Source organism: Opisthocomus hoazin, chromosome 1 (genome assembly GCF_030867145.1).
Source record: "Opisthocomus hoazin isolate bOpiHoa1 chromosome 1, bOpiHoa1.hap1, whole genome shotgun sequence".
Taxonomy (NCBI): Eukaryota; Metazoa; Chordata; class Aves; order Opisthocomiformes; family Opisthocomidae; genus Opisthocomus; species Opisthocomus hoazin.
The window spans coordinates 119,634,909-119,660,489 of record NC_134414.1 but is presented as its reverse complement, the minus strand read 5'-3'; the positions used below and the strand labels follow the sequence as shown (position 1 = coordinate 119,660,489).

Here is a 25,581-nt window from a genome sequence, read left to right as displayed (position 1 = left end):
TGTAATCAATAGCTACTACTTAAGAGGCTGGAAAAATAATCTGTATACAACTGGAAAGAAGATGATGAAGAACTGCTGACTTTGATGTAGTTTTTGTGAGTACTGTTCAGTATTGTCAGCTGAAGTTCAAATTGTACCACTCATAACACATTGCATTTTCATGCTGATAGCCGTTACGGAACTCCAGATGACCTGAAAGAAATGATTGATGTTGCCCACTCAATGGGTATCACTGTTTTGCTGGATGTTGTGCACAGCCATGCGTCAAAAAACTCTGAAGATGGTCTCAACAAATTTGATGGTACAGATTCATGTTTCTTCCATTCCGGTCCAAAAGGAACTCATCAGCTCTGGGACAGCAGGCTCTTTGACTATGCAAAGTAAGTATAAAATGTCCCTTCAGGTTTGTTAGTGGTTGATATTTCTTGCTGGGTCTATTAAAACTGCACTATTCATCAAACTTGAAAAGTCATTTGAATTATTCAGCAGTTATGATATGCTGAGTTAAATTCCTTTACTTTGCTAAATACTTAAAATATTAACACTATATAATGGTATTTAGGTTTTGTTATTCTTCTGTCACCTATGGCTACATATGTACACATTATATACTATGTGCATGGTATGTATTACATAATTATGTAGTTATGAGTTATATTTATTTTTATTTTAAAATATTCAAATATTTTTATGTATATATACCTTATAAATGTTTATTATATATGAATATATATTTAATTGTATATTTTATATATTATAAATAGATTTATATCTTCATATTATGTATTATATTTATATATTACTTATTTTATATATAGTATGTTATATTTATATCTAAAAATAAATAAAAGAATAAGATTAGCTGAAAAAAATGTTTGTAAGCCCTGGAAATTTATTGTCAAACTGTCAGATTGTTGAAATATAGCAGAAGTTTTGCCCCAGGACAACTACATTCCAAAGAGCTTCCAGAGGTCAGTCAACAGTTAATACAAACCAGAGGTCGTTTTCAGTAGGCAGTTTTATGGACCCATTTAGGGCATGCTTAATTAACTAGTATAAGTACAGTGTGTGTGTCAAACCACGTGTTGGTGCCAAATGATGATTAGCCTTTAATACTGTTGACTTTGTATTCTGGGGGGGTACTGGGGGTGAGGGGATTTATCTCGTATGCTGAATATTTCAGTGGCTTAAATGGAGAAGCAGACACAGGCAGCCAGCTTATTTCAGTCTGCTTCTCCCGTTTTTCCCGTGTTTGTTCATCGCTGAACCACTTTGATTCCTCCCATTTCTTGTCTTTGGTTTTTCCCTAAACATCCCACAATAACTTTTGTACAAACCCCGCAATCTCCTTAAAGCATTTCTTAATAAATTCTATACAGTTTCACTCACCTCTTATTCCATGATAAATTTGCTTTTTTCACCCCTATTTGAGATGCATGATAACTTTGTTTGACTTTCTTATCAATGACATAGTTCTGGTTTAACCCTTGCAAGGTTAGACTTACGTGGTTCTCCGTGGCTTATCACTCAGTGACTGTAGAGTTCCGGTCTCTTGTTAATCTGTTAGTTGTTATGTTTTATGTGCTGCAAGTTCAATTTACTGGGTTTCTCCCCCCACACACTTCTCCTTCACTTGTGTTGAATTGCCATTAACCAGATGTGCTTATGTTGCAGATATCCTTAAACCTTGGATCAGAATTACATACATTCAGTTAGTTGCCAAAAAAGATTTTTATTGTTGTACTCATAGGCTATACTCTTGAGGCTGACAGTTTCATAGCTTATGGGGCTTGTAACTGTTTAAGGAGGTCACTGTTGCAGAAGTGATGTTACATAGCAAAGGTCAACTCTTCAATGGAAACACTTGTGCAGTAACTTGCAATTTCAATTAAACTGAGCGGCTAGTGTAGCAAGTGACTTACGCACTATGTTACTTAACATGATGAACTGTTCTTGATTTATTTGTTATTTAGGACAATTTAAATGATGAATTTGGGAGGCCTTATGATTTTAGGTATTATAAAAAAATGCATTTTGGTATGTCTGATAATAATTTCCTGGGTGAGTTGCTTCCTATTAATCTTTAAATTCATATTAAATTCTATTTCAGATAATCTTAAAGCTTTAATATCAATACAATAGTATTTCACACTTTTGTTCATTTTATGCTTATGTATAATCAGCAACTGTGTAGTACCAACTTCTTTAATGAGAAAATAAATTGAATGCAGTTACGCACCTTTCTCTGTTCCAAGCAGAAACAGGTTCTTACATTTGGGAAAGAAAGTGGTACTAGTATGGAGTGTTTTGGAAAGATTTGTAAATCACAGGATCACAGAATGGTAGGCGTTGGAAGGGACCTCTGTGGGTTGTCTAGTCCAATCCCCCTGTCGAAGTATGGTCACCTAGGGCAGGCTGCACAGGACTTTGTCCAGGAAGGTCTTGAATATCTCCAGAGAAGGAGAATCCACAACCTCCCTGGGCAGCCCGTTCCAGTGCTCCATCACCCTCAGAGTGAAGTTCTTCCCCATGTTCACCTGGAACTTCCTGTGCTTCAGTTTGTGCCCGTTGCCCCTTGTCCTGTCGGTGGGCACCACTGAACAGAGTCTGGCCCCATCCTCCTGACACCCACCCTTGAGATATTTATAGGCATTTATAAGGTCCCCTCTCAGCCTTCTCTTTTTCAGGCTAAACAAGCCCAGCTCCCTCAGCCTTTCCTCATAGGAGAGATGCTCCAGTTCCCTCACCATCCTCATAGCCCTCCGCTGGACTCTCTCCAGTAGCTCCTCATCTAGGAGTGGGCCTCACTAGGGCAGAGTAGTGGGGAAGGAGAACCCCCCTAAACCTGCTGGCCACACTCTTCTTAATGCACCCCAGTATCCTATTGGCCTTCTTGGCAGCCAGGGCACACTGCTGGCTCATGGTCAACCTGTCATCCACCACGACACCCAGGTCCCTCTCCACAGAACTGCTCTCCAGCAGGTCTGCCCCAAGCCTGTACTGGTGCATGGGGTTGTTCCTCCCCAGGTGCAGGACCTTCACTTGCCTTTGTTGAACCTCATCGGGTTCCTCTCTGCCCAGCTCTCCAGTCTGTCCAGATCTCACTGGGTGGCAGTACAGCCATCTGGTGTATCAGCCACTCCTCCCAGTTTGGTGTCATCAGCAAACTTACTGAGGGTACACTCTTTAGCTCTTCATCCAGGTCATTGATGAAGAAGTTAAACAAGACTGGGCCCAGTACTGACCCCTGGGGGACACCACTAGTTACAGGCCTCCAACTAGACTCGGCGCCGCTGATGACAACCCTCTGAGCTCTTGTAAATGAAAGCAATGGCAAGCTGCTTCCTAGGTAGCACTTGACAGTGTGAAGTATTTATTCAGAACTGAAGAACTTCCTACACGGGTCTGTTCGTTCTGTGGTATGTTCCTGTACTTGCTGGGGAGGGCCACCACTGCAGAATTACTTTTCATCCTATGTGATCGGAATAGACACCAGACTGAATGCTGGAAAGGGGGAGTGGAAAGAGCTGTGAGAAGAGATTAGGCAATAGCAGAAACCAAAGAAACTGAATCTGTGCTCCACTGATGAATAAAAATAGTGCTCTGAATGGCTGAGGGTGGCTTGTGCGTCAATACCCATTGCCTGCTCTCTAATGAAATGCAACAACAAATTTCAGTTTCCTTTTTGAAACTTTTAGGAAAACCCCTCCTTCCCTCTCCAGCAGAGGAAGCTGTGCAGTGTACTGTTGTTAGGTGTTAAGGGCTTTTCTAGTCCTAATATCTGAAACTAAATATTCTGAGTGTTTATAGACAAGTTTTAAGTCTTAAAAGGTGGAACAATCATGTTTATTCTGTATTGCTCAGAACTGATTAAAAAATGGTGTATGGGTTTTTTCCTCTTTTTCATCTGTACAGCTCCCAAAGTTGTGAAAGAATTAGAACTGACATTTCATTGAAAATGTTTTTGGTTTGTTTGTTTTTTTTCTATTTAGGCTTTACTGACATGCCAGCTAATTTCCATACCAGTAAATGAGCAGACCTAGTCTGAAAGAGGGGGGAGTATAAAAATCTGAGAGAGACTTGAGTTACTTGCAGATGTTCAAAGTTTGCTGAAAATAAATGACACCAAACACAGCCTATTGAATGGTACAGAGAAAAGCTTGCTTTTCAAGACAGATCTTTTCAGCCAGTACAGACTTCTCTCCTGTACAGTGCTTGCATTAAATCCCTTCTGTAGTGGGAAGAGCTGTTAAATCTACAGATACTTAGAGATCAAATACACAAAATGCTCAGTTTACTTTGGAATTGAGAGAAACTAATTCTCTGCTGTGAAAGAGATTAAGAAACAATTGCTTTGTCGGTTTAGTCTGTCTCTATTTTCTTTGAAAGCCAAGATGTAAGTAAATTGGTCTTGCAGCGTGTGCAAGATTATTCAGTTGTCTGGGAAGGGGCCTGTGAATAGTTGCTGTTACAGAAGGCGGCAAAAGATCTATATAGACGCAAAAAAAGGGACTATATTCATGGTGTATTGTAAGTACTATATTTTTAGTAATGCACATGTAAGTAGAGAGTAGCTCCAAAAAAAGCAGTAGTAAAACTGTTCAAAGGACAGCCTGGGTGTTGTATCTCGCACCACAGTGCAACTTCGGAAGGTGAAGGCAAGTTTTTTGTTGTGGACTTCAAGACAACACTTAATGAGCAGTAGAATTTGGGTTTTTTATATCCGTATTTATGCAAGTGTTGTACAAACAGTGAACTTCTTAGTAAACAGCATCTTAAAAATTACGCTGTTCAGGGTGTTGTTACCCAAGAATAAAACCTCAGTTTCAGTAAAATGAGAATTTGGAGTGAAAATAACTGGATAAATAAAAAAAATATTTTCTACTTAACTTTTTTCAAGAAAAGTATTACAAATTCTGCTTCAAAAAAATAACAAACTGATTGAGAAATAACTTCCATCTTCATAATTTTGGCACATTTTTCCATTGTTTTCAGAACTTGGAACTGAACGGGTTTTTACTCAAACGTGCATTTGGTGAATCTTCCTCTCCATCTCCATCCACTTCTGATTGTCTCTGTGTGTGTCCCTGCTGCCCCCATTAGTGGCCAATGCAAAAATCAGAACCAGAAAGCTAGAGTGAGGATTGCAGTTAATTTTTTTTAAACACAAACTTTTATATCCGTTGTCTTGGTTCCTATTAAAAATGTGGCTTTGCTGTCCCTGAATTCGTGATAGGGAAGTGCTGTAAAGTAAAAGGGATGCCACAAGCTCTGGACTTGTAGTCAAGGTGGCACTGTCTTTGTGGTAAATTAAGTGCCTTGTCTCTGTTGTGATCCTGTTTAAGATAGCTCACTCAAATACATGTAAACAGCTTCCCATCTTAAGTAAGGATTCTGCTTGTAATTAATTTAGCACAAGCTAACAATTTTTTCCTTCCTAAAAATCATATTTGAAGATTATTCAGCTGCCCAGTTCATTAGAAGTGATGCTGTAGACCCTGGAGACCAGGTGGGATTCACAATTAGAGTGGTTGATTGTGTTTTGATTTTTAAATTCGTTTCCCCACATAGCAAATGTGTCTAAAATACTTATCAGGCAAAACAATTTAAAAAGAATTGAGAACAAGATACTGCCTAGCAAAGAGAAGTTGTAGTGTGTTTTTTTTTTTTTCTTTCCAAGTACTACATAATTAAAATGTGTAAATGATGCTGCCTATCTAGGCTTACTGGGATCCAAGAGTATTGTTTTGATTTTTTATTTTAAGTCTGTAGTCCTCTATTCTCATTAGGCTTTCTTAGATTCTACACTTCCTTAATCCAGTTCTAATGGATTAATACAATCACACATTAGGACAATAGGTGTACTGATAAATTTCTGTGAGTCTTTAGGAATAATGGTAGAAATAAAACTCAGCAGGAATCGTGTGATGCCCGAAGTTTTGTGGTTGGTTTGTGGGTTGTGTTTTTGTAATACTGTGACACTTTTCACCTGACCACTTAGCCAAATTTTTAAGTTCTGGCTCCATCTAGGAGAAGAATTTGGCACAAAAGTCAGAGGTCGAATTACATTCTGGTTTTAATCACAATGTTCTGCTGTCTTGAATGCAGCAGTATGATCAGCAAGAGATGATGTTAGTACAAGGTTCTGGGGCCAGCAGACATCCCTGGCGTCTATTTTGAAGCTTTTTTAAGGCCATGTTTTCGGTGGTTTCTTTAGACTGTTTTTTATATATCCGTGCTTTAGTTCTTCTGTGAAGGCACCAAATCATAACTGGCGGGAATCCTTTGGCCTGTCCACCTAGAGGTTTTGTCTTGTTCGTATTTGTTGGTGATACTCTCTGTTTTGGGAATTAAGGCTCATAAGTACTGTAGAGGAAACAAAATTTACTTAACTAAGCCATGTAATGGGAGAAATATCTTCTTTAGTCTTTTCTTCCCCCTTCGATTTTATGAAGTCTCAAGTGACATCTGTGCCAAGTGTGCTTTGAAATGCTATAGGTAGGGTTCAGAGCATAAACGCTGTGTCCCAAAAGCCACAATTTACATCAGGGCAACAGATGACATGCTGGTCCCCTGCTGCCTAAGCAGATGTTCCTTTCAGCTTGATCTTTTAAACTGTTGGTGGAGCAGCTGATCGTAGTTCAGCGTGCTGCCCTTTTTTCAGTTTTTCTTAAGATGGGTTATAAACTACTGTAGTTGAGAAACTGCTTTTATCCATGCTGTCAGTGTGGCAGAAATAGGGCCGCTGTCAAGTGCTGAAGCATGATTCAGTTCTGGTTTGGATGGCGTGTCCTCCAGCTTGCCCCTCCATGCGGTGTGGGTCACCTGAAGCTTCTCTTCCCTATCCTGTGTTCCAGACTCGTGCGTCTAAAATGGCATGGTACACCTGTGTTTGGATGCTGAGACAATGTCTTTTTCTGCCACCCAGTGTTTAAATCCTGTATAGAGTTCATGATGTATTTTATGGGGAAAAAATGTCCACTGATGTCAATAGATAGTAATTTACTTCACTTCAGGGTCACTATGTTACTTCACTATGTAAAGGCATGTTGATCTTCTAACATCTTCAGCAGCCTGTGTTAAGGTTGGTAATTAATTTTTCCTTTCTTTCACGGTTTTACACCTTTCCATGTTCTTCCTGTTGAATCTTTGAGCTACTAACAAACCTGTCTTTGTCTGTAACTTTACCTTTATTAGTTTGCATAGCCCTAATCTGAAGATTTTGTTGCAGCTTTCTCTCAACTAAGCAATTTCCTTAGAAGTTTAAACTATGCAGGTTTTGGGACACAGTTGATCCACCAGTTAGGAGGGAGGGGAGAGGGAAGGGCAGAGGGGAAATTTACCGAAGTATGAACGTATCATGTACAAAAGTGTTGACTTCCCAGAGTGTAGGTGTACTCACTGAACTGTTGTCTTCCACAGCTTCTGAGAATTTAGTCAGGTACAGGTGCCATTCTTCCAGGTGCGTTTATGCAGCAGTAATGACATCCAGTGGCAGGGCATGTTTCTCACAAATACATGCTCATTGGGGAGATACCTTGGCCATAATTCCAGCTAGATTAAAGGTAATGCAGTGGTAGTAGTCAATGAGCTAGATTCTCGGTCTGACGGGTTTTTCTGGTATAGTGTTGATTATAGGGTAATTACAGTATGAACATGGATAAAGTTGTGTTTCACGATGTAAAACTGTCACCTATGCTGATTTTAGTTTGTTTCCTGCCAGTCTTCCTTCACTAAATTAGTTTAGGAAAACTCTGTATTTAGAGCTACTGTAATATTCATTGGAATTGGATTGGGCTGGCAAAGATTGTTTTTTAATGATTGCTTTAAGAAAGCACTGCTCATGATCTAATAGTGAGATACTTCCCCCCCCCCCCCCCCCCCAAGAGCTCATAAATGTGATTATTTTTATCACAGATCGACTTCAAAAACACTGCCTGAATATGTTCTTAGCAGTCTGCTTCTAATAGATTGGACCTTGAGGGTGACTGTAAAGGCATAAAAGTACTTTGTAAAACTTCAACCTTAAAGTTTAAGACCTTCTGTGTCTGTGAAAATCTTTGTTTCTTTCTGTTTTCTATTCTTTTTAGTAACCATTGTGAATGCTACCAAGTAAGCACTTTCACGTATGGGGATGTAGCAGTTAATAAATTTCCTTTCTTGAAGGGAATGAGTTCTGGAAGCATCGACAGACGGGATGATATATTGAAACTTACTGCAATATAATTGGAATGGTTAAAATAATAGTGCAAAAAAAAAAGTTCCAGCCATGAGCATAGGAGTTGCAGTATATGCAGTCTAGATCTGCTGTAGAATTGCTTTAATTTTTTAATTAAACATTTATCTAGAAGCTTAATTGTTTTACTGCACTGCACTTAGATTGATGTAACAGACTGGGAGGCTTTAAATCCACAGATGCTCTGAAACTCAGAGCGTTGTGTAAGAATACGTGTAACTTTCTTTGAAGTATTATTTCCCATATTAACCTCCAAGATAGCAATTGCAGCTTCGTGTGAGGTTTCTAAAATGTCACTGCACAAAAATTAGTATAGTAATAAAGTAATATATTGATATGTGAGGAAAAGGCACCCTGAAAAATTGCAGCCAATTGTTCCAAATTTTGTCAGGTAGTATATTTTGAAATACAGAGGTCACCACTTGTAGCCAATTAAATTCAATCGTATCTTGAATAGACACAGTCATTCTTACCTGACGTTGATTATGGTATTTCAATAAAGATCTAAAATTAGATGAGATTCAACACACTGCAGAGAATCATTCCTCATCAGTCTAAATGCAATAATGATCTTGCATTTATTAATCCACACTTAAATTGACAACTTTCACAGCATTCTTATGTGATTAGAGCAGCAGGTTATACGAACAGTATCTGTGGTGAATAGAAGATTGTGCTGGGGAAAAGGTTTGACAGTTGTATAAGTCTGAGATGAGGGAGAGGTGTTAAAGAAAATCCACAAATGAAATGAAGAATGTTGAGTAATAACGTATCGTCCAAAGAAGTTCTAGGTTGGAGAAAAATTAGGCATGACAGGGAAAGAAGATGGGATCTTTAAGACATTGTCATTTTTTTCTTTTTTTCTGATTCTAGTGCGTATATGTTGTATAACGTACAGATCCACTTGAAATCCAGTTTTTGAAAGCTCATTGGAAAGAGAAAGAAAATTGATAGCAACTGGGGACAAAGCAATTAAACAACCATATCTACAAAGTAGAAGACAATAAACTGTCAAGATGCTGTATGCATTTCCAAAAGTCAGTTGTGTATTTAAGGCCAACAGATAGGAAATGATCTGCAGATAATCATGTTGATCTGTTGTATTACTTTCAATTTTCAAAGGGATGCCATGTTTTCCTGAGGGATACCATTTCATGGACTAGCATAAAAAACTGAAGTTCTTGTCCCTAGAAGTTGATTGAAACCATCGACGGATGTCAATGCATCCAACTGAGCTGGCCAGCCTGCTGCTTCAGGTGGTAGCTGTCTCTGTCGCACCAAATTGCTTCCCAACTCTAGCTGCTGGCTGAGGTTCAGTTTTTGATAGGACTATGTTGGTGATTCTGTGCTAAGAGTTAGGGAGTATTTACATGGACTCACTGAGCTTTGTACAGGTGTTCTCTTTAGGGTTACTTAAACATCAAAATTACTTTGACTCTGGAACTAATGTGTTATTGAAATAAATTTTATTAGTGTTCATACTTACAAAATTATTGGTGAAACTAATGAAGAAACAAACTGGTTTACTGTGGTCGCATTTTAATAGTAATGGATGGACTGGGAATAGCTTTTGCTGATTTTTCTTCTAGGTTCTGTTCTGGCTGACATGGTTATAAGACAAGTCTGAAGAACTGAAATAGTGTATCATGTCAAATGTGTCTTAACAAATAAGGAAAATATTGTATGAAAGGCTTTTTCCCTGGGAACAAAGCAAATTGTTCTAACCCAAGTTCGGAAAAAAGAGTTCAGCTTTTTTAGAAAAACATACTACACTAAATTTGCTTGGCTTTTTTTTTCCTACCAAGTATTTGTTGTAGGCAGTTTCTTGCAAAAAGGTAGTTTTATAGATTTCTCTATTGTTTGCCATGCCATGAGAATCACAATCAAACATCTGTTTGTCCTGATTCCTCTCTGTGTCTCCTCTTTAATAAGGAGGCTAACTCTTTACCCAGTATTTTTATGTATCTGTGTTAGTCATAGAATCATAGAATGGTTTGGGTTGGAAGGGACCTTAAAGACCATCAAGTTCCAACCCCCCTGCCACTGGTATAAAGTTATTTAGAAACAAAGTTAATTATTTGCCATACAGATGACCATTATTAGTTTAGATGGCTGACACAAAAGTTTTTCTAAGTTATTCTACTACAGTAAACTTAGAGTTTAGCTGGGAGTGAGGGAAGTAGGTATACAAGTAGTACTCTGTAGACCTGACTCCTCTTGATTTCTTCACCCTAATTATTGTGCAGTAAGAGTCATGTCAAATAAATCTATAAGGATAGATGCATACGAACAAATAAACACAAGAATGAAAAGACACATCCGTATAATTCACTGTGGTGTGCTCTAGTAATTTTCTTCTGTAGGAGACATCTCAATAAAACAAAGATCTGAGAATGAAGTTCTCTGGAGAATTACGAAGTAAAAGTATGTATATAATATATTTAGTCATTGCACTAAGGCTGTTTTAGTGAGTGTATATATTAGAAGGGGCTTCACAATGAAGAGGAGAATGTTCTTCGCTGTTTTTATTTTTATTCTGTCTTGACTCTCTTTTCCTTTAAGATGTATAAAGAAAGTCAAGTAATGACTATTGTCATTTCCCTGATTAAAGAAACACATTAGATCACTTTTTCTTGACTGGAGGGATTTATGTAAACACCATGGGATTTGTCACTTCATCATGTGGGATGAAGCCATATTCCTTTCACCCTGCCAAAATAAGCGTCCCATGCAGCTAGAACCTGGGGCCTGTATTTGTAACACACGAAGCTTCTGAGACTGGCATTATCATTTGCTGTTATCCTCAGTGCTTCACAGTGATCAGCTTTTCTTTCCCCTTGCTGTTTGTAATATTTTATTAACACTGCAGCACAGGTTTAATTAGGGCATGAGATTTTAGAACACATTTTAGCACAGGCTTAGTAGTAGTATACCTAAGTTTTCTAATACAGTAAATAGACAAATTAGTGTCTTTTGAGGAAAAAATCCATTCATTATTAAACCACATTTAGAAGTAAAGTTATCCCTGTGAGGACTATTCATTTGATATATTTGTTTTGGTCAGTGTTACATTTCCATACCCTGATCTTTCGCAAGCAGGTGGAGGTGGTCCTAAATTTCCCCTTGCCTTCCCTTCCCTCCCTTCTCCTCCCCTTCTCCCCTGAAGGGAACAAAAAAGGGGGAGGGAGGAATATTAAAGTTTGGGGGTTTTTTTCTATTATGACACCACATTAGTCAAAATGGTGAATAATAAGTAGTAGTGATAATAATAAAGGGTATTGCTCACACAAAGGATATATGTATATTTTGCATCCGCTTCATTGCTTCATGTACCAAGGTTGTCTAAAAGAATGACCTGCTGGGGTTCTATAAATTTGGCTTGTACTTGTGACTAAATACTTTCTATTCTGAATTATGTAATTTAGAATTGATGGGTTTGTTTTTTTTCTATTTAGTTTGAAATGAATTAAGCTTGGATGTTCAGAAAAAAATACTTAAAGTTGGTGTTTAAATTGGGGAAATAAGTAGTGTAAGTTTTCAAATTGCTAAACTTGCAGTTTGTCTTACAGACAACAAAGATAGGTGAAATTCCTTTTTTTGTCATTGAAATTTAGCTCTTGGCATTAGATTCCTTAGATACGTTCTATATCCAAAGAATTGGTGAATCTGTGTAAGCAAACAGTCAGCCAAACACAGGAGAACACCAAAAAACGTCCAAAAGATTTCCACTGCTCTTTTTTCCCCGTCTTCTGGTTTGAGTGTTTATTACTCCAGAATTTTAGGCTTTTTTTTGCTACCCTGTAATCTCAAATTCCATATCTCTCTTCATACAAAATGGAAATAAAAATTTAAACCAAAGCTTAAGTAGTAGTATGGGACTTATGACCGTTCTGGGGTTGATGCTTAAATGCCAAACATTATTTACGAAGTGAATGGTTTTTGGAGAAGGAAAAGGAAGTCAACTATAAAAGACTAAATTTTATGTTATCAATGTTTTCAGGCTTCCTTTGCCACCCCCTTCATGGGTAAGGGCATTGGAAAAGATGAAAATCTACTTTGACTATGTTACAAGAAATTGTAAGGTAATTATTTGGTCGTTGGATTAAGTGGGAAAGAAACAAAAAGTCTATCAGGAAATGGATTAATCGAAACAATTTTAAGCTGGTTGTTCTAATGTCTGTCCAACATTGGTTAACAAAGCTGTTGACTTAGAGAAAGTAGTATGAAATAGCATTCTTATAAATTAATTGTGTACTAGAATGAATGTTCTGCAGTTTGCATCTGCAGTTGCTTCTACACAGCACCATGTTCATCCAGATTTGGACAAATAAAGAAGAAATTAGATTAGAAAGGGTATGTTTACCAAGTGCAAGGTGTAAGCAAATTTCTTTGCCTGGAATGCTGGACTGGCAAAATATACAAGGGCAAACTTGTTTGAAAATGTTTCAGAGAATCTTAGCTTTGGTTTTCTTTGTTTTTGTTTTATCCTGGCCTAGACAGCAAAATTTGTTATTCACAAGGTTATGAAGTTTCCACTCCAGACTTCCATTTTAATCAACGATTGCTATCATTCTGCTAGCTCTTAAGCCAAGATCGCTAATAGTTGCGCTGAAAAATGTTCTGAAATAGTAGGAACAGTTGCTTTCATTTTAGTTAAAAATCATAGAATTTCATAGAAGAAACATAGGGTTAAAAACAAATAGTCTTTTCTAGTGTATTAATTGTACTGTTAGATTAATACATCTAGGTGGAGATCAGTAAGTGGTGTCCCTCAGTGGTCTGTATGGGGACCAGTACTGTTCAGTATCTTCAACAGTGACACAGCCAACAGGATCAAGTGCACCCTCAGCAGGTTTGCAGATGACACCAAGCTGAGTGGTGTGGTCAACTTGCTGAGGGATGGAATGTCATCCAGAGGGACCTGGACAAGCTTGAGAAGTGGGCCTGTGTGAACCTCGTGAGGTTCAAGACAGAGTGCAAGGTCCTGCACATAGGTTGGGGCAACCCTCAGCATCAGTACAAGTTGGGGGATGAAGGGATTGGGAGCAGCCCTGCTGAGAAGGACTTGGGGATCAAAAAACTGGACATGAAGTGGCAATGTGTGCTTGTAGCCCAGGAAGCCAACTATATCCTGGGCTGCATCAAAAGCAGCGTGGCCAACAGGTTGAGGGAGGTGTTTCTGCCACTCTGCTCTGCTCTGGTGAGACCCCGCCTGGAGTCCTGCATCCAACTCTGGAGCCCTCAGCACAGGAAGGACATGGACCTGTTGGAGCAGGTCCAGAGGAGGGCCACAAAGATGACCAGAGGGCTGGAGCACCTCTGCTGTGAGGAAAAGCTGAGAGTTGGGGCTGTTCAGCCTGGAGAAGAGGAGGCTCTGGGGAGACGTTGTTGCGGCCGTTCAGTACTTAAAGGGGGCTAATAACAAAGACAGAGACTTCTTACCAAGGCCTGTTGTGATAGGACGAGGTGCAACAGTTTTAAACTGAAAGAAAGTAGGTTTAGATTGGACATAAGGAAAAAACTTTTTATGGTGAGGATGATGAGACACTGAACAGATTGCCCAGAGAAGTTATGGATTCCCTGTCATTGGAAGTGTTCAAGAGGAGGTTGGATGGGGCTTTGGGCAACCTGGTCTAGTGAAGGATGTCCCTGCCCATGGCAGGATGGTTGGACTAAATGACCTTTGAAGATCCATTCCAACCCAAACCTTTCTGTGGTTCTGTGATGAATGAATGACTTCTAGTATAGTAATCGGGTGTCTTTCAGCAATATAAGTTGATTTTAAAACTATCAAAAATGCTGTTACCTTGTCTTGTGAATTTCCACTTCTGTGTTCACTTGAAAATGTATATATGCTACACAAAGCTTTTTAGGGTGTGGAGGAGTGTTTTGGTTTTGAACAGTTTTCCAAATAAGCTGTAGACAGTAGTATATGATTTTAGTAATTTGTATGTAGAATAAGGACACTGATTATTATGAGTATTTTCAGGATACTATCTGAGGTTTCCAGTGTCCCAATTTAATTTCAGTAGATTAGTGGGAGTACAACTGAATACATTTTGGCACAGTATCTTTCCCACGTGTCTGCTGGAACTTACAAATTTGGCAGCTATAGAAGGATAGTGGGTATACTAAAACATGCATTCAGATGACAAAAAATTTTAAAATAGGTGCTTAATTTTTTTTAAGTAGAATCATAGATAAAACAAAGTGTAGCTGTGAATCAATACAATAATTATGTTGTAGCTATTTTTCCCAGAGATAATTCAAATAATAATCTTGCTACATATTCTATACCAAAGTTACTGTAACAATTATTATAAATATGCTTATTTTTCTTGTATTAATCTTCATGAAGTACAAATTATGTAGCTGAAATGATAGCATCTAGTAAGAAATTGAGACAAAAACTAAGTGTCTTTGGATATAAACTTGTTTTTAAGTTCTCTTGCATGGAAAAGTATTTATGAAGCACACAGAGAGCAGTACATTTGCAAGTTCTCAATTCTGTTTGCACAGCGTAAGATGAACTATTATCTTTCTGTAATTACATTCCTCAAGAATGTAACTTTAAAAAGTGCAACAAATTGAGAAATGCTGTCTTGTGCTGAAGAATAGATTCCTTTTTAATGTGAACCGTGTGTTTGTGATTATCTGTGCTGTTTTGTGCAAATGCAACAGCTTTGCATTTTGTTCTTGCTGAAAGATAATAGGGGCTGATGCATGTGTAAATCAGCTTTGCCAGATGGCTGCGTACCTCTGCAGTCATTTCCTCAGTCTCGTACTAGGGATGAAGTAAGACAATCTTAAGGCTCTCTGAGCCTTCCACTACAGATCTCCTTTTTCTGTGAAGGTAACGATTCAATGTACAAACTCTTCTGCCCTTCCTGATGAGGTCTGTCGTGTAACTGAGCAGTCTTGTCCTGTAGTGCTGAAAAGAATGTTTTGGACTGTATCCAGAGCAGTTGTTTATGCTGAGGGTAAGATCTGGAAGTGTGAGAGGAAGTAATCTAAGCTTTGTATTAGGTAATACTAGTATGAAGAGTAAACTTTCCTTACCCCCAACTTCCCCAGGGGAGGAAATTAGTAAATTACTATTCAGGACATGGAGTCAGTATTGCAGAGGCCTACTGTAATGTCTGTACTGGATGATGACTGACAATTAATGCTTCTACCCATCTTAAAATTTTCTTCTTCTACTGATGTGACATTGCTGCCAACTGCCTAGTTGGGAGGAAGGGAAGGACAGACTTTTGGTCAATAAAATGGAGACAGGCAACTGAGACTTCAGGGGTCCAGTATGCCAGTTTCTGACAGACTGAAATAAAAGCATATTCAGATAATAGGTTCTTGTAAGTAGAAGTTCTAGGATGGTAAAATGCAAGAGTCGTCCCCTGTTCAGACTTCTGTATGTGATAAAAACTGTTCTTTTGAATTTGGTTTTGCTATCTTAAAAAAAAAGTAGCTAACACAGTTCATTGCTTGAGGATTAATGTTTTGATTTTGGATTTTCAAAGTAATTACCTGTTTTTAAAAAGTAATTCATAATACTGTATGGACACTGAATGGTAGACTTAGAAGGTTTTGTTGGTGTGTTCCTGGTATATATGAACTTGAGTCTTTCTGTTGCCACCATAGCAACTATGGTTCACAGTCATCTGCCCACAGACAAGACTTCTCAATCATCAGTGCACTTAACTTTTGGAAAACCAGGTGTTTGATGATACAGTTATACTGATGCTGGTATTTTCTCAAGGGCAGAGGTTTAGTCGTCTTCGTTCAAATTTTTTGGCGCTTTTCCTTAGGAGTTTTCAAAATGTTCTCTTTTATGAAGAACTTTACTTCTTTGCTACTTAAATTTGTGTTGCAATTCATTAGCATTAGAAAAACCAAAACTTCCACCTGAATCCAATTTAAAACAGTCTGCATTTTCATCTGGAAGGTACAGGCATAATACTAATATTTAATATTTTTTTTTCTCTGTGCATTTGTATTTAGGCTGATATTCTAAAAAAAATGACTAGTGCTTTGTCAGCTGTAGCTGTGGTTCCTGCATGTTTGAGGGAAGGAGTGTACTCAAAATCCTACCTTGACTTGGGTGGAGGTCACAGCAGGCATTTCTCAGCTGTGGCTTAATTGCACGGTTGCAGGAGACAACCATGTTTCTATTTGGTTCATCAAGACAAGGCTGGGAGTAGTTGGTCAGGTAGGAAACACTGAGGGAAAGGCAGTGAACCAAACACTGCTTTGGTGTCCCTTTGAAGTAATTTGTGTGAGTCTCAATTTTGGAATCAATGTTTTTAAGTAATAAATTAAATTAAGTTTATAAAAAGCACTGTTTCAGGCTTTTAATAAGATGGTTTTGAGAAAGTAGAGCTTAATGTTAAGTTTGCCAGGTATTTAATATTTTGTCACTGCTAATGGAATTAATTGATTGAGAGTATAGTTTTGGTTTCATATATAGGGAATGTTGAAAGTCAAGGATAATTGTTTTCTATTATACATGTTGTATAATAGCATACTGTTTCAAGGGGAGAAAAATCACCTCACAACAAAGTAGTTAAATATCTCTTGATTCTTTACCAGTCGCCTTCTTAACTCTGGTGCTATTTTCTGGGGAAGGTTCAGGATAATGGTCTGTTTAAGATCATGAGTCACCTGATGTGTAATAATTTGTTGGCTGTTTCTACACTACATTTAGACTTAATTCGAAAGCAGACCCAGTTTTGAACACTAAACTGCTCTGAAACATTTGAGATCGCGATTCAACTATGGAAGTTATAAATTGTGATAAATTGCGTGCAAAATCCTGATGGTACATTTTAAAATTGTTGTGATTTAGTTGCATGTAGCAAAACAATTGTTAGTTTGCAGTTTGATTATATGACTAAACAAATTTAAGATATCCTAAGAATTTTATTTTGGGAGAAAAGTATTTTAAATCTTCTCGAAGATTTTTATTTTATTACTGTATCATTTACTTGGATTAAACACAAGTGGTATGAGTGCTAATGTTACCCAAATCGTAGGTGAAATCCATGTAGGCTTTATCAGCTCTTTAAACGGTTTTGTAATTTTATTTTTGAGACATTCTCTATTTTAAAATGTGTGTGTCTTGGAGGCTCTGTTAAAACTGCAGGTAATTGTCTTCAGTACTTATTTTTTTCTATTTACTTAAGGAAGCCCTCTGAGAAAAAAGCATCAAGAATATTAGATTTCATTACAATAAGCACATATCTGCTTTGCCTCCAAGGCTGTTCTTATATTCGCATTGTGCAGGACATAACCTTTACTGAGTAATGCTTGAGTTATTGCTTCCATTTTTATGGCAAATAACTGAATGCTTTATTTCATATTATTTGGCTTACTCTTATCAGGTGTAGATAGGACAAGCCTGAAAAATTTAAGTCTAGAACTAGATACAGTAAACCTATATGTAGTCCATAGCTCCTTTGAGGAGAAAATTCGTCTCTTTGTGCAAATAACATTTCGGTAAAGTTGTGAATATATTCATGAACACATTTAATTCATTGGCAAAATACAATAGAGATAGTTAGTGCTGAGTTAACCTGCTAAATTAAGATGGTGGATCTTTCCAAAACATCGATCAAACTTCTAAACACTTGAAAATTGGGAAATTCAGAGGAGAAAACAACTTCCTGACCCATGCATCAGAATCTTGCTTTTTGTGAGTTGAGCTTGGATCTGATGCTCGCCAAAGAAAACTTCCCTTTTTGTGTGCAAAGCTTCTTCACAGTTTTCAGATAGCTGTAGCTTCTTGGTCTGTGCGTGTGTCGGTGTGTACAGCTGGTATGGCTTTTCTGATCTGAAATCAGACGGTCAGGGGATCGGCTTTCAGTGCTTGGAGCAGAGTCTGCGCGGTGCGTGACTAAGACTGCTCTGCCTCACGTTCAGTAGTTCTTGAGAGGAATCGGCTCCAAGGACGCACAGCGGTGTTCCCCCAGGGTCAGCTATAGTGACTTGGGCAGGACCTGCAAGAAGGAAAGATAGTTACCCTCTATCATATTCCGCCCCCCCAAAATGTTAGACTGTCCATCACTATTCATCTAGCACATGTTCATTCACCCTAATTTAACTGTGTATTGTATCCTATGTGCCAGTAACTCTTGAAGGAACTTACAGATAAAGTAGAATTTTGAGGAAAAAAAAAAATTAAGTATTTTTGTGGGGACTTCAGAACCACTGCTTGTATGTGAATAAAGGATGTACCTATTTCTAAAAAATTGTTTTCCCTAACTAATTACTGACTATGAATCAAGTCTAATAAATGCATATTGCTGTTGTATTGTTTACAGCATGGTGAGTGGCAGTGCTTTGTCCCTGCATAACACAGAATTTATGGGGATCAGGATTAATGCTTCCAGAAGGGGAATTGTCTTGTATGGCACTCTAGAATTCTGATTTTAATTAAAATGGAACATTCTCTCTGTCTTCAAGGCCTGTAGTTCTAGTTTACTCTTAAAAGAAAAAATGAAAAGCTATAGTTAGGTGAAACTTGTTTCAATATAATTAAACCAGGAAAACTATTTTGGTTATTTCAGTTTTATTTCTTAGTATTAGTATTTTATATTTATTAGCTTTTCATGCTCAGAACTTCAAATTACAGCTTGATTATTGGATGCCACAAAATAAATGTTATAATAAGCAATGTTCTGCTTATTGGAATTTTTAAATAAAAAAGTAAAAATATTTGTATATAATTGTCAGTGGCTGCTGCAGAATTGGAGTTTTTGCTGATGAAAAGGGCAGTATAGAAAGTCATGCATTTAGTTTAGCAGTATTAGCTTTTGTGTTGCCGGATAGAAACCGGTATGATTTTTAGCTTGTGAAAGAATTTCAGATCTTCACTAAACAAACACTTCCAAATTTGATAATAATCCTTCTTTCATTTTGACTTCTCAAGACTTTTTCGTAATACTGCTTTAATAATTAAGGACTGTTTTTGTGAAGGCTGGCCTTGAAATTCTGAAATACTTGTGAGATTTTTCCATTTTAATTCAGGGATATTAATAGTTAAGCAAAGATGTCTTCTGCAGGAAGTATTGATAAAAGTATCCATTATTTTTCACTGTTATAGGAAACTTTTAGTCTTTCAGTGAGTTTATTTGATATAGTCTTCTATTAGTGTAATATCATTGGCTTTCTAATTATGATGGCATGAATAAATCCTCAATTTCTGTGGCTAAGAATAAATGCTTCCTGCTTTTAGATGTGCCCGAGTTTCGTGTTTGCTATTCATTTAATCTTACAATGAAAGATTCCAGTGTTTCTCCAGCACACATTTCTAAATAATGGAGGGTCTTAACAACCTGTTATTTCTTACTACTCGTGGTAGTGAGGCACTAGTCATCTAGTGGGGTTTATTTTTAGCATTTTTACCTCTTACACATTCCAACTGAATGGAATGATATCCTGTAAAAATATGGAAACCAGTTTTTCCTATCAGCCCTTTCAGAGGTCTGTATCCTTCTGTAAAAATGCTCAATGCAGCTGAGAGCAAGTGGCTGTGCTGAAAGGTTTTTCATTCCTACAGCCATCTGAATTTGATATGGTTGTTTCTATGAGTGAGAAGCATTTAGTAGCTGAGAAGTGCATGCCTGAAAACTGTTGTGTTCAAGGTGGCCTAGTAACATCCTGGAATATGGAAAGATGGAATCTTGACTTTAGTAAAAACACGAATGGCTTACCCACATCTGGTAATGTTTGCATCTATCTCTTCCTGTCTATTTTCCAGTTTCTTAGAAAGCTGTGAGATTGTTTACCCTAATCTCAAAACACTTGGAAATTTTGCTCTTCTGGAAATCAACTGTGTAATGGCAACTACCATTCTCTTCAGGGAAAGCTGCTTAAGCAGTTTGTCAGAAGTTCAGCTCCTACTGGGAAAACTGGTATCAGTGACCATTACTAGCTTTAAGGACCCTTTTTTTGTTTGAAAACAAAAGCAAGGCAAAAAGCCCTGACCTTTTGCAGCTGTGCAGAGAGATCTGTACTTCCCAGTGGAAATTGCTGTCTGGCTTAGTGATGCCAATCACTACATGTCTAAAGGTTTTGTAGACATTGATCTGAACAAGTGCTGGGTTTTGCTGTCACCACTGCTCTTCTCACAGCTGGTAGACTTAATGTTGGGATTGATACTCAAATACCTGACCAGAAACAGACTGAGAAGGGACTGTCAACAGGTCACATTCACTTTATGTGGCATTTTGTCACCTCACTGTGACAAGATAAATTAAAAATGACCTGTCTTCCATTAGGTCTTTGCTTTAAGTCCCCGAGGGCTGGTTGGCTTTTTACATTGTCTCTTCAGGTAGCAAAACATTCCCAAGGGCCACACTATTGGCTGTGAATACAGGAAACTTTTATATTGAAGTTTTTCTCAATCACAAGATCATACTGAGACTCCATGCTAATTACTGTTCTGGTGTTTCAGACTTCCATCGTAAGGACTGCATCCCCTTCTGGCCTCGGGGTAGACTGTGTACTTCAGCTTAAAACACTTTCTGTGTTCTGGTGCAGACCTCTGCTCTTTCAGGTTCAATAGGAGGGCGATTACCTAGGACAGACACAAATGGGTTAATGTTTGGCAAGTCAGGTAGTCTTGCGCTGCTTCAGAAGGATGTTGTCCCTGTACCTCCCGAGGTTATGATCTGGTATGCTTTCAAATGCCTGCCTTTTAGTACTCAGCTTTGCTTGTCTGCTGATTTCAGACCTGTAGCATTCTTCTTTATTCATTTACTTCCTTATAGTTCAAAATCTTACACGTGTCCTTAACATAGGTCTTTGTTCCCTTACTGATGTCTGAGTACTCTTTACTCATGCATGAATCCGAGCAGGGAAATAAATTTTTTTATTGCATAGCAATTACTGATTGTCAAAACCTTTGCATCCACTTCAATGACCTTTGTGCGTTCTTCTTCAGTAGTGGGTCCTCTTTGTTACATGGCTGGGTCCCAAGAACTTGCAATGTCAGTGAAGATTTCCTACGCGAGGCTTTTTAGCTGTAAGGAGAGTTGGCCATGAAATTTTTAGACTAAGCTATTTAATTGGCGATTTAAACTTTCCTAATGTTTTTGGTGTTGTAGTGGACCTTAAGGAAAGATGAAACTCGGATATTTGTAATACACTGTTACTGGTGTTATTTAATGCTTTTTTATTTGAAATGTCATTTAAAAGATAAAGAAGCTTTGCAGACCAAAGATCAAAGGTTAGAAGTCTTCTATTTGGCACTGTCAACATCTTTGCTGTATCTCAGTATATAAATTGTCTACTTTCAGTGTTACGAATTCTATACAGGTAGCAAATATAATCTAATCAAGTGATACAGAAAGGTCACGGTATGGATCTGTTTCTCTTTAAAACAAACAAAACCTCACAATGCAGAGAACAGAGGTAGTGATAAGCAATTGATTGTAAGCAGTAAGTGGGGAAGGAGCAGTGGAGTAGTAATTAAGATATTTGATAAATTTGAGAAAAACACTCCCAGAGTTAGGGCTAAAGCTAATATTTATTTTAAATTCAGAGGCTTCGGGGGAAAAAAAGTGCCTCTCTTTATCACTGATGTGGATGAAAGAGATATAGATAAATCTTCTTTAATGATCCGAGCTCCCTGTTGAGGAAGTTTTGAGCCAGTAGCAGTGGGAGACTTAGAGAATTGTGAACTATCCCCATTAGCTTGCCCAAGAAAGTGCAGTTATAATCCATACAGTACGAGTAATGTCTTTCCAAGCTTTGTGTGAGTAAAGATCTATGGCTATCGCAGGTGTTAGTTTCAAACCTCATCCGTGTACAAGATTGTGATGGACAAGAAGTAGAGACCTTACAATTTATGCATCTGACCTGTAAGTTCTCTCCTTGCCCCCAGATCACCTTCACAGTGCAGTGGCTTGAACTACGTAACCAAAGGGGTGATGACCACACTGATTGTCTTTTGGGCTGTTTATGGTAGGAATGTTAAAAAAAAAAAAAAGTTTCATCATATTAATTTATTTTAATAATAACCAAAATACTATGGCAAATATCCAAAATACTGTGGCAATGTAAAGAATAGTTCAAGAATACTGCAAGAATGTTTCAGCCATTTTGAAAACTTTTACCAGCTAAATTCTCCTGCAACTGGACGTTGGAGTGTAGAAGACTGTCCTCAAGATTTTTGTCAGTTGTCTTCTGTTTATTTTAAAATAATATTAAAAATTCAGTGCATGTTAAACTGAAACCTTTAGTCTCCTGAAACTTCTTACCTTTTGATATCTGTGCCACTGCTATTAATTAGTATTACTTGTTTTCAGAATAAGCTTTTTCCTTGTAAGCAATTTTGTGTCTGAATATTAACTTTGAAATGTGAGTGAGCTTAATATTACTGAACTAGAACCGTTTGTTTTATTCTGGCTGCACAGGACGCAGTCATGCAATGCACTCTCAGAAATCTGAAGTCTAGAAAAAGTAGCGCTCTGCATCAGTGCCTCTGTGGTTGTTACTGAGGGGAATAAAGTTAATTCACTGCTGCTCTGTCTCTTCTTGGGATTGATATAGAGGAAGTGACATATTGCTGCTGACCTCTTCTGCTCACAGGTTATTTATTGTATGCCCCAGGAGGATAGCTGTCTAGTGTTTGTTGTCTGCACAGTTCATTTTGGAGGCATACTGCAGCTTGGATCACCAAGCAAAAGCTATTTTGGTCTGTTAATGACTATCATGTTCTGTTACTGATAGTGAGATGTGTATATTTCTGTAGAGCGGCATTCAGTATAATTATGTGTGCAGGTATTGAGAGCAGTCTAGCAGTGTGTGTCAGGATTGTCCCTGGGCTGAAATGTGGGCACCTGCTGCACTGCTTTGACTCCTCAGTCCCTTATGGCTGGAGGTAGCTAGGGGTCTTGGCAACCATATTAACTAAAGGACAGTGAAGAATGTAAATGAAGGAGGTGGGAATACTGAGAGTTTCTTTTTTTTGTTGTTGTTTCCAAACAGGATAAGACTGGTTACTCTTCTGTATCACTCTCATCAAAGTGCATCTAAATAACAGTCAAACTGGTATATGCTGGCTGATGGGGGAGGGGGAGGAAAGAACATTTCTGTATCAAATCTAATGTTTAGTTCATAAAATGAACTTGACTAGATTCACTGAAAGGTAGCATTACCAGACTGAATGCTAGTATCTTTGTTTAGCAGTCCACTGCTGGAATTTAAGCCAGTCAGCTGTTAGAATGCTTGGGGATAATTCAAAAAGTAATACTTTAGCAAGTCAATGCTATTACTTTAGCAATTCATTGCTACTGTGTGTTAAGTTAATTAAACACTAAGAATTGAAAACAGGTGGATCATAATAAAAGTCTAGATTCTTAAAAGGTCAGCAGTTACATTCATTTTCTATAATACATAATAATAAATGTAGTTCCTGAATGTCAACATTAATATATGTTGCAAGAGTTGCAGCTTCAAACTGTTTTAGGTACAGACAATATTATTTTTTTTGTCCATAGTGACAAAATTAACTAGTTTAAATGCATTACTTGCTTGTGTCTAAATATTTTGTGTTCATCATGGACTGGAATTTAGAATTCTTACAGTGAGTCATTATTTTGCTTTTTTATTAGTACAGGAGGAAAAAAAATAAATAATGAGTTTGACTTGTGAGCAATTTCACATGTTTTCTTCTCACCTGGTATAGGAAAGTTGTTAAATTTCTCATCACCTTGTGAAACCAGGTCATCTAGCTAGATATGGATATTTCACTACTTCAACTGAGAAGTCTGTTTTTAATGTGTGAGCTGTTGGCCCCAAGGCGAGGGGGGGGGATTTGGGGAACATCAAGACTTCTCTGAGACCTTCTTTGTTTTGAATGTTGTCAAGTGAATTTTGAATTATTTAAATTTCTTAACGTAAATCGTTCTGTTCCTTAATGATAATACAGTATATATTTTCCTCTCTTAGATCATGCATGCAATGAAAGAACTTTCTCAATTTTATGGTATGCAAAAATATGAGAGACTGTTAAGATATAATTTAAGATATGGCTTTTGCCCAAAAGAAATTACATTCTTAATGAATGCTATCATGTTTCCATATCTGTCTGTAAAATTATGACAATGTGCTTCTTTTAGAAATGTTCTTGAGTTATTGCTTCTGTAGTGGAAGTATTTCAATTACGCTGTGATTTTGGCCTCCCCTGGCATTCTGCAATGTTATTTGTTACTTCTGTCAACTTCTCTTTCTAATGCTGCTGCTCCTATAACGAAATGTACTTCGATAAAGTCATGAACCGATGTATGGTTGGTGTGATTTGCATGTTTCAAAAAAAATACTGTTCTGGCTCGTGTTTGGAGCCGTGTAGCTATCTCTCTAAAAGTCAGTATGGTTGCTAGTATTTGACATCATTCCTAGAAATTATCCTAAAACTGAATTTTTCCAAGTTTAGATTAGAGTCAGAGTTACTATGTTTGTTTGTTTATTTATAATCTTCTCTCCCATGTGCTATCAGATGGTTGGAAAACATCTGCTGCTCCTACTCAGGTTTTTGATCTCATCAGTTTGCTAGCTAATCTTTTGGTTCAGCAAATTCATCTTGTTTGTTTTTATCTGTAGTCACTTTTTCCATATAAAAGTCATTACAATTTATTTTCATACTTGTTCTCCATCTTTTTCCAAAGATCAATCTTCAGTGCCAATAATGGTGGAAAAAATTACATTTGTTATCCGTTATGGGATTTGTGTGTATGTTTTACAAATGTAGAGATCGTCTTCACCATTTTAAGAACTTTAAGGTTATGAAGTCAAGCAGTCAGTAATGAGGAGAAATAACTTTTAACTCTGGCTGGAGCTCATAGCAATTAATCTACTCTTTGTACATGCATTAGCTTAATTCCACGTGAGATAGTATTTTTATTGCAATACAGCTACTGCTTTGATTTTGCTTACAGTGTTTAGCTTGCAGCAAATAGCTTTCTGCAAATTTGATACTGGGTCAGAGAAAGATACAGCGAACATCTGCACAAAGTTGTATTTTTGTGACCAGCTTGCCAGTTTGTAGGAATTTTGATACCTTTCTGTTCCTTTCAGTATCAAAGGATTTTCTCTCTACCATTTATTCATTGCAAATCATCTCACCTGAGAAATAATAAATATATAAAAGGTTCTGTAGACAAGCTCCTGAGCATCTTCCTAGTACAGTGTTATCTTGTGAATTGGATGATTTGTGGTGGGGCAGGGAACACGGGAATGGAAACAAAAAATCTTGTTATGTAATGCGTGCCCAAAAAAGATATTGAACTGAGGCAATACATTGATTCACACTTCTTAAATATGGGAGGTTTTACTTCAGTAATGTT

General features: G+C 37.5%; 1 protein-coding gene across 4 annotated transcripts in view; it reads left to right on the top strand.

The window, feature by feature from the left end:
- GBE1 (1,4-alpha-glucan branching enzyme 1) overlaps positions 1–25,581 on the top strand; it is a 171,264-nt gene that overhangs the window by 69,969 nt on the left and 75,714 nt on the right. For all 4 annotated transcript variants that reach the window (XM_075434098.1, XM_075434088.1, XM_075434073.1 and 1 more), the window contains one exon: positions 171–380. In XM_075434098.1, the coding sequence (XP_075290213.1) occupies positions 171–380 (210 nt within the window). The remainder of the gene's footprint in view (positions 1–170; positions 381–25,581) is intronic.